This window comes from Macaca thibetana, chromosome 9 (assembly GCF_024542745.1).
Source record: "Macaca thibetana thibetana isolate TM-01 chromosome 9, ASM2454274v1, whole genome shotgun sequence".
NCBI lineage: Eukaryota > Metazoa > Chordata > Mammalia > Primates > Cercopithecidae > Macaca > Macaca thibetana.
In genome coordinates this window covers 65,540,665-65,554,947 of record NC_065586.1, presented here as the reverse complement: position 1 = coordinate 65,554,947, position 14,283 = coordinate 65,540,665, and the positions used below count along the sequence as shown (strand labels likewise).

Sequence of the window (14,283 nt, the reverse complement as noted above, 5' to 3'; positions counted from 1 at the left end):
CAGAGATGGTGCCACTCACTCCAGCCTGGGTGACAGAGCAATACTCCATCTCAAAAAAAAAAACAAAAAAAAAAACACAAAAAACCCTGTATATAGAAATTCAGGTTTACAAAACAGACGGAGGAGGCAACCATTTAGGTCACTTTAAATTTACAATCGTATTGTATCACCACGTGCCTTAAGCAGTCTTCCGAAAGTACGAAGTATTGTTAATGAATTATTAATTACTTAACAGGTTAGAACTGGGGAGAAGTCTACAGTTGGAATGTCAGCCTATCTGAACTGAAAATAAAACAAAATCAAAAATAAACACTTCACGCATTTAGCCCCCACTTACAGTACTACATTTCTTACTGCTCACTCAGTATTATTAAGTTTACCACAAAATTCGCCTTACCAGAATCTTTTAACTTGCCTCTTAAAATAAAAGAGAATATTTCTTCTCTTCCTGGATTCCTTATTTCTATCAGCTAATGATTCCACTTAGGATCATACCTGGCTCTTCCCTTTATGTTTATTATTTATTTCCATCTGGTTATCAAAGTCTGTCCATTCTTTCTGCCTCCCTAAGTCTCTCCATTATCTACCTGCTCCTTTCTTGCTTTAAAGGACTACCATTACAGCCTATTTCTTTACCTCCAATTTCTCTCCCTTTCAACCTTTCCTTTATAAATCCATTGTAATTCCCATTACAATCTATCAGTGGATATTCACCAAATTAAATTCAAGCTCTTGAATTTATTTCTATAATCTGACCTCAATTTTGCCTTTCTAACCTTCCTGCTCACTATTCTCAGACATCTGTTACATGGACTACTCTTCCCCCAGCCTCAAACTTGCCTGTTGCTATCTGATAGTATACTATCTCTACACGGCACTGTTGTTTATACATCCTATAACACTTGGCATATTTTAATTGCATTTCTATTATTTGTGCATTTGTTTTCTATTCCCTATTAGGTCGTAATATTGTAATTGTAATTATTTATTTATTTACCTTTATTATTATTATTATTATTTTTAGATGGAGTCTCGCTCTGTTACCCAGGCTAGAGTGCAGATCTCGGCTCACTGCAACCTCTGCCTCCTGGGTTCAAGCAACTCTCCTGCCTCAGCGACCTGAGTAGCTCAGACTACAGGCACACCACTATGCCCAGCTAATTTTTCTATTTTTTTAGTAGCGATGGTGCTTCACTATGTTGGCCAGGCTGGTCTTGAACTCCTGACCTCGTGATCCGCTTGCCTCGGCCTCCCAAAGTGCTGTGTTTACAGGCGTAAGCCACCGCGCTCGGCCTTTACATACATTTTAAAAACTTTCATTTACAAATATCTTATGAGTATATAAACTTCGTAAAATGAGACACAACTGTGCTTAAACAATAAATTCAGTTCTCTTTCCTTAAAGATGTTCTTTTTCCTAAAGAAATAAACAGAGGTAGGTCGGGCGTGGTGGCTCACGCCTGTAAGCCCAGCACTTTGGAGGCCGAGGCGGGCGGATTAACTGAGGCCAGGAGTTCGAGACCAGCCTGGCCAACATGGCAAAACTCCGTCTCTACTAAAATTACAAAAAATTAGCAGGGCATGTTGGCGGGCATCTGTAATCCCAGCTACTCAGGAGGTCAAGGCAAGAGAGTCACTTGAACCTGAGAGGCGGAGGCTGCAGTGAGCCAAGATTGCACCATTGCACTTTAGCCTGGGCAACAAGAGCGAAACTCTATCTCAAATAATAATAAAGAAACAGAGTGGTAGCTCATGCCTGTAATCCCAGCATTTTGGGAGGGCAAAGTGGGCAGATCACTTGAGGCCAGGAGTTCTAGACCAGCCTGGTCAACATGGCAAAATCCCACCTCTACTAAAAATACAAAAATTAGCCGGACATGGTGGCACATGCCTGTAATCCTAGCTGCTCTGGAGGCTGAGGCAGGAGAATCGCTTGAGCCCAGGAGACAGAGGTTGCCATGAGCCGAGATCATGCCACTGCACTCCAGCCTGGGCAACAGAGCAAAATCCTGTCCCCCCAAAATAAAAAATAATTAAAAGAAAGAAATAGGCAGGCACCATGGCTCAGGCCTGTAATCCCAGCAATTTGGGATGTCATGGCAGGTAGATTACCTGAGGTCAGGAGTTCAAGACCAGCCTGGCCATCATGGTGAAACCCAATCTCTACTAAAAATACAAAAAATTAGCCAAGTGTGGTGCCCGCATGCCTGCGATCTCAGCTACTCGGGAGGCTGAGGCAGGAGAATCATTTGAACCTGGGAGGCGGAGGTTGCAGTGAGCCAAGATGGCAACAGGCACTCCAGCCTAGGCAACAGGCAACAGAGTAAGATTCTGTCTAAAAAAAAGAGAGAGAGAGAGAGAGAAAGAAAAAGAAATAAAGACTGAATTGATATATATGTTCATTGCAGTATTAACTTATAACAAAAATCTGGAAGTAAATTCTAAAAAATAGGCTGGGCACGGTGGCTCACGCCTGTAATCCCAGCACTTTGGGAGGCTGAGGCAGGTGGATCACGAGGTCAGGAGTTGGAGACCACCCTGGCCAATATGGTGAAACCCTGTCTCTACTAAAAATACAAAAAATTAGCTAGGAGTGGTGGCACGCATCTGTAATCCCAGCTACGCAGGAGGCTGAGACAGGAGAATCACTTGAACCCAGGAGGCAGAGGCTGCGGTGAGTGGAGTTCGCGCCATGCACTCCAGCTTGGGAAACAGAGCAAGACTCCATCTCAAAAAAAAAAAAAAAAAAAAAAAAAAATCCAAAAAATAGAATACTTAAATAAATTTTGGTACATCTAAATGATAAAATGTTAATTATATTCCTAAATATTCCCAATATTCCTAAAATTTTAAAACATGGGAAAATACTAAATTATTATCAGGAGAAAAAAGTTGAGATACAAGAACACACTCCCAGTTTTTAATCAGAAACATATATGAATACAGAAAAGGTCTCATGTGATAATACTATTTACCTATGCATGATGGCATTATAGTTTTTACTTTCCTATGTGTTAGAAATTCTCTACCAAGAACTTGTAATACTAAAAATGTGTTATTTCAGAATAGTATAACACCTAGCAAAGGAATAAAATGAGGCGAATCTTAGATATGAATAAAAAAGTAATTAAGATATTTTCAAATAATTTGTGAAAAGCCCATTACTAAAGGATTCTAGAATGTCTTATGGCCAAGAAAGGCTAAACCAAAATTCTGCCATGCTAGAAATGAACACAAAAGAGTAAATCTAGGCAAATAAAACATTACGGTTTAAGGAATAAGCCATCGAAATGCAAGAAATTTCCCTTAAAAAAAAAAACAACTCTAATAAGGCCTGACGTGGTGGTTCATGCCTATAATCCCAACACTTTGGGAGTCTGAGGTGGGATGATCACTTCGAGACCAGCCTGGGCAAAAGAGTGGAACCCTGTCTCTACAAAAAATACAAAAATATGCTGGGCCTGGTGGCATGCACATGTGGTCCCAGCTACTCAGCAGGCTGAGGTAAGAGGATTCCTGAACGCAGGGAAGTTGAGGCTACAGTGAGCCACAATTTAACTACTGTACTCCAGTGACAGCAAGATCCTGTCTAAAAAAACAAAACTCCAATAAAATGTATAATTACACACAGCATAGGTTTTTCTCACATATAAGGTAACCATCATAATTTATTACGATTTAAAATAACTGCCTTTTAAATTCCATCAATATGAAAAAAAAAAATCCAGGGGAACAGGAAGTTCAACCATGAGCTCATTAATATAGTTTCCTCATTAGTGTTACCCATTTTTTTACTAATATTATCCAAGTCCAAATAAACTTTTATATAAACATTTGAGTATGCCGCTTCTATTCGATTCTTTCATATGTATCCCAAGCACTTGATATACTTTATAGTCTAGGAATACAGAAGTAACTTTTATTTCTTCAAAGCAGTTTTAAAAATGCATGCCTTTGTGAGAAATGAGCTTGAAAAACAGTGCTACATTTGTATGATCTATTGGGAACATGGAACCCTAAGAGTCCTTACTAAGGAGATAATGGAAACTAGACTCCCTAGACTGCCATTTGCAACAAGAATCGCTAACTACCCAAATTGTGAAACCAAAATCTACCGCACTGCTAAATCTTTTAAGGAAAGTATGTGGCTCACTTCTAATCATGTAAAAACATTAACATACCCAAGAGAAAATCACTGGTTCCAAGTCCTTTAAAGAAGCTTCCCTTTGTTAGACTGCTCAGATTAGGCATCTACTGCTATTTTTGTCTTCTGTGTAGGTTTTAAGAGTTTTATAAAGCATCCACCAAACCAATGCATCTTAGAGAGAGATGCATGTATTTACATAGTGGACTTTATACAACATAACTAATCCAAGTTCCAAGGTTAGCCACCAAATCAATTCTGCAAGTCGGTTACTATGGACCTTGGATTGTAGTACAACATAGCAGTTAGACAAGGGGATGTATACAATATATAATAGAAAACAGGAAAGACAGGGTATTACCATAGTTAAGTTTCTGTTCATTTGTGTAAATATTCTTCATACCACAGAGTTATAATGAAGTATCAAAGTGGCATCAGAATGTAAGCATCTTGGTAAAATAATGATTTAACAGGCCATCAAATAGAATGGCAGGGAAACAATCTGTGCACTAGTATTTGATCTGCCTCAAACAGAAGATATTACTATAAATAATTCTAAACATAAGCACAATTTAGTGAATAAGGTAGGAGACTGGTAGACTCCAACTTTCAAATTCAACTTATAGCTGTTCACCAGTCACCTATTTTGACAAGTTACTTACCAACTTGTGCTGCCATTTCTCCGTAAATTTATCCCCTAAGATGAGGATAATCCTTGCAAATTGTGTCACAAGCATTTTGAAAGGAACCATGAGTTATTGTGTAATGCTCTTGAAATTCCTCAGATGTAGGGTCCTACACAAAGTAAAGTATTATTATACATTTCTCTAACAGTAGTCATCTGTTTGCATTATGATTTTTTTTTCCTACCCTTGACACTGTGATTCTTGGGCACTAACCTTTCTCAAAGTAAAGTGTTCAAAGCAAGCCTCCACTCCTGACCCAAGTAATTACTTTTTTCAAATCTATCATCCACATCTTTCTCTTCCTTAGAAGGTATTGTGAAAACCGGGAGTTATAAAACACAATGAGCTTCTTTGGTTTAAATGCTCTGGTTCAGTAAGAAATGTGTGGGATAATCTGGTATTTTTATTTTTAACCCACCCTTAAGTGAGTAACTTTATTTCCCATAGTTATATTTTCCTATATTACTTTTTAAATTTCAACTATATTTTATAGATTTGTTTTATGAACAGAGAGAGGACAGGTCAGAAAAATGAAGAAGCAAGAAAGGCAAACCAAGTAATCACTACTATGTGACCAAAATGCTTTTATTGGAATGACTCAACAGTAGAAATTACCATTCGAGGATATGGAAAACATAGAATCAATGCTCATGATCTTTAAAAAAAGTTCAACATAAACCACAATAAATTTTATCATACTATTAAAACTATTACCTATAAACTCTGCTAATCAAGTTAGTCTTCCATTCAGTGATACACTATACATATTTGAATTTTTGTTTGTGTTGGTACAATATTACATTTTGAAAATAGAACTCTCAATCTTCTCATCAGTTTTTAAAATGATTTTTGAGTTTATGCACAAGGGGGATGATAATAAAATATGCTGTCTTCATTATATAACCTTAGTTACAAGATAGTAATTTTTAAAAGATTTTTCTTGGCTGCCACAGTATCTCATCCCTATAAATCCCAGCAATTTGGGGAAGCCAGGGCAGGAGGATAGCTTGAGGACTGGCGTTTGAGACCAGACTGGGCAACATACGAAGACCCCCATCTCTAACAAACATAAAAAAATTGGCCAGGCCTGGTGGCTCACGCCTGTAATCCCAGCACTTTGGGAGGCCAAGGTGGGCAGATCACCTGAGGTCAGGAGTTCAAGACCACCCTGGCCAACATGGTGAAACCCTGCCTCTACTAAAAATATAAAAAAATTAGCCGGGTGTGGCGGCACACACCTGTAGTCCCAGCTACTCGGGAGGCTGAGACAGGAGAATCACTTGAACCCAAGATGTGGAGGCTGTAGTGAGCAGAGATCACACCACTGAACTCCACCCTGGGTGACAGAGCAAGACTCTGTCTCAAAAAAAAAAAAAAAATTAAGCAGGCATGGTGGCACATAAATGTAGTCCCAAATACCAGGGAAGCTGAGGTAGGAGGATCACTTGAGCCCAGGAGTCCAAGGCTACAGTGAGCTATTATCATACCACTGCAATGAGCAACTGTTGCTTGAGCAACAGAACAAGATCCCATCTCAAAAAAATAAAAATTAAAAATAAAAAAACCCTTGGAATTACAATAAAACACTGATGGAAACCACCTTTCTCAAAGGTGAACAAATATTCTTCTACCTTCTAAATATAGCAAAGGAAAAGATTTGTAAGATTAAGGATGAAAATCACAAGATTTAGGATAAAAATCACAAGATTTAGGGTGGTCTCAAGATGTGCTAGCCAAGTGACCCTATTAGTCTCTTAATCTCTTTTAACCTCAGTGTCCTCATCTGTAAAATAGGGACCATGATACCTGCCTTAGCTACATACAACTGTTGTGAGAATTAAATGAAACACTCCATTTGAAAGAATGTTATAAAACACAAAAAACTATTTTTTAGATAACAGGGCTTGTTTTTAAACAGAACACCACTTTATTTATAAATTATGGTCACAAAACAGTTTAATATTGTTTCTAACATGAAACAAATGGAAATCAATGTGCAAAACATATAGTTAGGACCATGGTCACCAAATTATACCTATGATTAGATATACAGTAAGAAAAGGATCTTTTAAAGAAAAGTATACTTCCCATACTTAAAATCTTCAGAACTGAATTTGAAAGTCTAAAAAAACCAATTCATTTAAATGGACTGGTTTAGCACACTGAAGATTAAATAAATTTATTTGTTAGCTATAAATTAAAAAATTGATACATTAACTTAAAAGTATTTTAAAGTTCTTATGAAGAAAAAAAACATGAAAGTGAAACAGACATTCACTTCTCTGGAAATAATTCAGAAAAAGCTAGTAGTGATAGAAAAGGACATACATATACAAGACAATACAGATGAAAATAAACATAATCTGCACCTTTAGTATAATAAAGGAATTCAGTTAAATCTTTCTATGTGGTTCCTAAAAAGTCCAGAACAGAAACACTGCTTTTCAATAGGCCACAGGTTAAATCTATTTATTACATTGTCAGGCCAACTCCTCCAGTAGGTTATTATGAATCTCAAGAATAATTTATCCTTAATAAGGCTACCTCTTTCTCTTTTATTCCTTATTAGTTATGGAATATGTATATTTATAAAGCCAATCTACATAAAGAAACAATTCTTAGTTCCGTCCATTCTATCTGCCTTCTGACACAAGTTTAAAGCTCTTGGGAAGTCAGCTGGGCATGGTGGCTCACGCCTGTAATCCCAGCACTCTGGGAGGCCAAGGCGGGCAGATCACGAGGTCAGGATATCGAGACCATCCTGGCTAACACGGTGAAACCCCGTCCCTACTAAAAATACAAAAAATTACCCGGGCATGGTGGCACGTGCCTATAGTCCCAGCAACTCGGGAGGCTGAGGCAGGATAATCGCTTGAACCTGGGAAGCAGAGGTTGCAGTGAGCAGAGATCATGCCACTACATTCCAGCCTGGGCAACAGAGTGAGACTCTGTCTCAAAACAAAACAAAACAAAACAATCAAACAAAAAACCTCTTGTGAAGTGAACTATGTTTATTACATGGTCCCAGAAATACAACCAACTTGCTCAATTACCAGAAGACTTTAAAATAAATAAGATCCAACAACTTTTTATCTTTTAATCCAGTCCTCAAATTTACAAATTTAAAAAGGGGTTGGGGAAATGACACATTTAAATCATTAACGAATTATTCCAAATATAAATAACTTTAGTTAAAAAATTCTTAAAATTTAGTGAAAAACATTATTTAAAAAACATCTTAGCCCAGGAGCGGTGGCTCATGCTTGTAATTCAGCTCTTTGGGAGGCCAAGGCAGGCGGATCACCTGAGGTCAGGAGTTCAAGACTAGCCTGGCCAACATGGTAAAACCCCATCTCTACTAAAAATACGAAAAGTAGCCAGGCATGGTGGTGGGCGCCTGTAATCCCAGCTACTTGGGAGGCTGAAGCAGGAGAATTGCTTGAACCTGGGAGGCGGAGGTAGCTGTGAGCCAAGACGGCGCCATTGCACTCCAGCCTGGGCAACAAGAGCGAAACTCTGTCTCAAAAAAAAAAAAAAAAAAAAAATCTTCAATCAAGGCTGAGATTAAAAGGTGAAGTTCCTATGAGAGCAACTACTACTTTTTGAAGTTCCTTCTCTTCCCTCTGAAACCTAGGTTCACTTCAATGTATCACTGAACCAGAACTTCTGATAATAAAAAGCTTTTCTCAGGATCAGCATCACTCTCCCTCTACAAAACTAAGCTATTTCAGCTCCAGATTTATTTCCTAGCTGTTTATGTGATCACCAATAGAATTAAATGTAAGCCTTCATTTTCTCCCAGAAATCTTAATTTAATTCTATCCCATAATATTTCCCATCATTTAAATTTCTTAGGCTCAAAGTACATAGCATATCACGTCTAATTTTAATTCTCTCCAGTTGTTCATGTACACCTTAACTCCCAACCCAGACTCTAAATTTCTCAAAGACAAAGTTAATGCCTGTCACTTTTCTCTTCCATAGACTGTGGTGTAATCGGGACAACAATGAGGCAATCCTAAAGAGGTATCCCAAATTAGGGAAACTCACCACCCCAACTTTATGTTACCAAATGTTTCCAGGTTGAATCAAGATGATATAGATGTCACAATGCAATCATCACAATGTCAACTTGACCACAAAGAAGCCTATTCTAGCTAGTTTAGTTTCTCAGAATTTCATCTATATAGTTGGAAGCCGTTCCTGGCACTATAATCATTATACTATTAGTACACAGTATCTACCTCTAACACTTAAACATTTTAAACCTCAGTAGACATAAGTAACTATACTGGCAATTCCTATGTGCTGGCTTTTTACTTTCTACTTGCTTTACAGCCTTTCAGAAATTATTAAAGTAATACAGAGAGATGTTCAGTTATTTCTATGGGGCATGCTAAAGTACAAAGAACAGCAGCAGCCTCGGTACCATGAAAATCTCAACCTGAGGCAGCATTCCAAGTTAAGCAAAAATAGAAAAGGGCCCATTTGTCTCCGGAGCAGAGACAATCATCAAATGCATATCAGTAAATTACCATTCATTTCTATCAATATGACCACCTCAATGCCTGAGATTCTGAAAATCTGGTAGGAATCCATAAAACGTTCTTAGACAGGTAGAGTACAAGAAAGCTGCCATTTACTGAGTTCTGCAAGAATTAAAAATCTATTTTACGAATGTCACTATCATTTATCCAATAAAAAATAAATTACAAATTAAGGCAGAAGAAAATACACTAAGACCTTAACCACAAAGTAAGGATGAAAACAATACAGTATTTGCAAGTCAGAAAAGTGAGATTTGGCATGGTCGTGAGATGATGTGAAGGATGAATCGTGCCTTAATTTAATGTCTGAATATCTCAGATTACATTAATCTCTCAAAAGTTGAGTAACAACAGAAACCACTTAAATAATAAACTGATAAAATAACTGCCATAGAAAATACTGAAGTGCCATTATTGTTACAGTTAAAAGAAACTGTTTAAGTCAGTATAGCTGCAGTCTCATCTGAATTTACCACCTGAAATCATTAACTTTTAGTTATCATAATTGAAAGCAAAACTCACATAACAATGATATTCCTACATGTAGAAATATTTGATTTTAAAATACAATATCCAGGAAAACAGAACATGAAATGTGACCAAATTCCTCAAAATTCTCATTACCCTACAAATTATTTAATTTTGCTTGTACAACTATTACAAAATAGGACACTTCATACTCACAAAATCTTGAATAGCTAGCAATGCTACAGAAAGTAAAAGATTAGAGGAATAAAAGATATTTCTAACTAAACCAAATAAAATTACATGTTTAAAATACTATGACAGAGGGATAAAAAGAATAAAAACATATTTTAGGCAAGCAAGTCAAAGTAAAAAGCTTTCCGTCTTGTTTTCTTCCCCTACTCCCAAGGTAAGGTAAACACAAAGTAAATTATGCATTTAAAATCTATCCACGGTGCCTGAACAGAATTTATTAAAGAGGGCCTGCACACTACACATTCTGTACCAAAGACCTATATATGGCAGGCTGATTTTCTTTATTGTTTTATATTGTCATACAAAATAAGGTTTTATAATACTAGTGGTAAAAAAAAAAGAAACCACAACATAAAGTACTTAGAACCATACAAATATACAAATATAATGGAAATACATAACTTCTACTTTGCTTTTAAAGTTTGATAAACATATAATTACAACTAGAGAAATTATATGATGATTCAAATTTAAAATGATATAATTATTAGAAATAGCAAATTTTAAAAACGTTTCAACTTACCTGGTTTCTTTCTGGATTTTTCATGACCTAGCTGTCCTAGATCATTACATCCACAAGTGTACACTGTTCCATCATCCAGAACAAATACAGTATGTCTGAGTCCACATCCTACATCTCGGACCTTTTTATTTATAAAGAAGTCACTTTTTCTGGGCTCTAGTACAATTTCTTCATCAATTCCACCCAAACCTAGCTGTCCAAAGGATGCATTGCCCCAGCACAACATGCTTGTAATTATTTTGGTCTTCCAGTTTCAATAAAAAATTCTCTTCTGAAACCCCGGAAAGTTGCAGGTACCCTATGTCTGAGGAAATAGAAAGAAGTTAATATGACTTCAAAGAAAAAAGGATGTATAATTGCTCTTTCAAGTGCTAGGCTACAATAATTGCTACATGGTAAACACTAAATTTACTTTATAACATGGTACATAAGTATCATTGTTTCAAAAACCAATCAGTTGTATTTTTTTTAATGTATCATACAGAAAGTTTTAGGGAAAATATGTCACTTTCTACGATCCTTTGCAAAATTTAAAACATATTAACTAGTTTTGACTTCTGGTTATCTTGTGATAGACTAAACTAATGGGAGTAAGTACCTTGATGAAATTAATCACAATTTTTTCTACTTTTTGCTTTAAATAATTTCAGTGGGAGCAAGAAATAAGACATCTTTTCACTGCCCAAGAAGCAAATATACACAGTGAAAAATTTAGCCAACTGCAGAAACATAACCTTGCAATCTCCCTCAAATCCTAGTATAATTAAGCCTTCTAATACCTACCTCCACATCAACAGAAAATGGAAGTTCTTATCTGTAACAGAAATAAAACCAACAATGGAAATTTAAAGCAATTTTCCACAATTTAAACGACTCTCCCAATTATTCTTAATAGGCCAGAGAGAAAATGAGGATTCTCTTACCAAACCACAATCTCAAATCACCTCCAAAGATCCCATTTTTCAAATCAAAATACTAACATTCCAACCTCACTAATTTTAAAACTAAATCAATTTGCATAATTATAATACAGAAAAAAACTCATGCAGTTTAAATATCAATTCTCTCCAAAATTCAACCTCTTTTATTACAATTGGTAACCGGGACTAAAAAACTCTCCCGTGAGCAATCTATATCTATCTATACTTCTGAGACAATTATTTAAAGATTGGCGGGGGTTAATTGCAAATAACTCCAGCACTGCTGATTTTTCAAGAATAGGAATGGGGGCTGGGGCACTGATAGTCTGATGGCGAAATCTGTAGAACTTTCCAGCACATTGACTGAGTATTTCTTCACTTGTAAAGACACAAATAACAGAGTCCACTTCATCTATACATACGTAGATTTTTAAACACATCGCGTTACTAAATATCATAATTACAGGAAGTCAGCCTTATTCTGTAGTAGTCATGCACATTCCTACAGAGCCTGCGAAGTCTCAACCTCAATTTTCCTACGTTCCTGTTAGCAAGTGCCCAAGGTGTCCCATTCCACGACCCATCATCCTCTAACAAGTTTGATTTCATTCTTTCGGGGCATCAGAACTCTATAATTCCCAAGACTTCTGCATTGTCTTCCCATATTTAAAAAACAAAATAAGAGTAATACAGGAAAATACCCCGACTTCAGCGCGCGAGGTCTAACCACCCTTTTCTTTAAAGCACAGAGGCGTCCTCTCGCCAGCAACAGGTAGGGAAATGAGAAGCAGTTTAGTCCCGTCTTTCCCTGAACGTGCACCCAGATCAGCTCATGCGGACCGGGAAAGAGAAATCATCTGCACACACCCAACCTCGCAGCCGAGCAGACAACTACCGCAACCGGCCGCTCGCAACAGCCTCAGAGGCCGGCGGCCGAGGCTTGGCAGCCCGCGGCCTCAACCTGAGAGAAGCCCATCCCCAGGGAGGTGCGACATTCCAGCCCCGGGGCCAGGGAGCCACAACCCTGCCCTCGCCCCACGCCCCTCACCCCTAGGAAGCGCTGAGAAAGCGCCCTGTGCCGAGCCGGCCTGCATCCGCCCAGCCCGGCCTGCCCCTCCCTAACGCCGTCACACGCCCCCGAACCCACTGGGGCCACAACTCGCCCAGCCCTTCAGGGCAGGGGAAGCCCAAGGTGACGCGGGGCGGCCCTTCCCCAGAGACCAAGGCAGCGCGGTCGCTGAAGCAGGTATCCGGCTCCTGGGACCCTCCTCCGTCAGCCAGTGGCGGTGATCACCAGGGCACCTCCGGCGTCTGTGCCGCTGCTCCGCTGCTCCCCTCCCCGGCCCCTGTGAAACTTTACCGGGTTCCTTAGAGAAAAGCGGACGCCACTGCTGTCCAGTCCAGAGACAGCCGTCAGCGACCCGGATGGAGCGGGCGGGGAAGAACAGGAGGCAAGCGGGGCGGAGAGCACTAGGGGTGGGGAGAGTTGGGGAAGAGACTGGGTAGGAGAAGGCAGAGGGGGAGGTGGCCACGCGAGGGAGGCGGGGGAGGGGCTGGCCGGAAGTGAACCGCCGAGCACGCGCGCGAGCCCGCCCACTTCCCGGCCCCCGCGCCTGCGCCGGAATACTCCCGGGGGCGCTTGGCCACAGGCGCCTGCGCAGTGTGCTGCTTTGCGTTGCTTTAAGAGGGAAAAGTCAAATACAGAAAATTGGAGTTTGCGAAGACAAACGAAGAAGGTATAAACTGTTTTTGAGAATGCTTCGGCGTGCACAGAGCCTTTTAATGAAGAAAATCACTTTGTTTTTTGGTTTGGTTGTCTTTGTGCTCATGGATGCTAGCTGGTCTTTTTATTATTTTACTCTCTCTTTTCCCAAGGAGATTTTAAGTAGCAGATGAAACACCACGATTATGAATATAAAGACTGGTGAAGAGTTATTTTATCCCATGGCCTCAACTGGAGCCAGTCTGAGGATGTGAGATGTATTGATAGCAATGGTTAAAGCTACTCGAACGAATAACACCACCAGTTCAGGTTCCTGTTACAGTGTTGGCTCCCATCACTTTCTACACTCCCCCTGAAAGATAGGCTTGAATTGCAGGGCCTCATTCTATCAGAGAAAATTACACATTTGGCTGCAGTCCCTGATTCATAAAAACGAAGTCTGGATCTCCTAGGTTAGCCTTAACTTCTTAAAAAGCAGGAGAACTTGAAACAAAGCACTTTTGAAATTCTAAGTTTGGCATTGCTAGAATGAATATTCAGTACCTAGAAGAAGTTCCACAAATAGGCCATCTTTCTTTTTCTTTTCTTATTTTTAATTATTTATTTTATTTATTTATTTTTTTGAGACAGAGTCTTGCTCTGTGCCCCAGGCTGGAGTGCAATGGCGCGGCGCAATCTTGGTTCACTGGAACTTTCGCCTCAGCCTCCCGAGTAGCTGGGACAACGGACATGCGCCGCCACGCGCGGCTAATTTTTGTATTTTTAGTAGAGACAAGGTTTCGCCGTATTGGTCAGGCTGGTCTCAAACTCCTTACCTCAGGCGATCCACCTGCCTCGGCCTCCCAAAGTGCTGGGATTACAGGCGTGAGCCACCGCGCCTGGCCTGTTTCTTTATCTCTTGTTGAAAAACATGTTTTAGGTAAGAATTGTCTGTTCTAGAATATGTTTAAGTGTGTGTATTCGTGTCCTAGGCTTGCCATAATAAATTAAAACAGATTGAGAGGCTTAAAACAACAGAAA

The 14,283-nt window shown here is 39.1% G+C and overlaps 1 protein-coding gene across 8 annotated transcripts in view; it reads right to left on the bottom strand.

Annotated features, from left to right (window-relative positions):
* HERC4 (HECT and RLD domain containing E3 ubiquitin protein ligase 4) overlaps positions 1–13,105 on the bottom strand; it is a 151,274-nt gene extending 138,169 nt beyond the window's left edge. For 2 of the 8 annotated variants that reach the window (XM_050804706.1, XM_050804712.1), the window contains exons 1-3: positions 12,901–13,105; positions 11,404–11,434; positions 10,621–10,924 (exon numbers count right to left, since the gene is read on the bottom strand). In XM_050804706.1, the coding sequence (XP_050660663.1) occupies positions 10,621–10,846 (226 nt within the window). In that variant the 5' untranslated portion in view covers positions 10,847–10,924; positions 11,404–11,434; positions 12,901–13,105. Of the gene's footprint in view, positions 1–4,806; positions 4,940–7,640; positions 7,686–10,620; positions 12,236–12,900 lie in introns of those variants that run through there. The other 6 variants (XM_050804709.1, XM_050804708.1, XM_050804710.1 and 3 more) reach the window with 6 other exon arrangements.
* Positions 13,106–14,283: the final 1,178 nt, after the last annotated feature.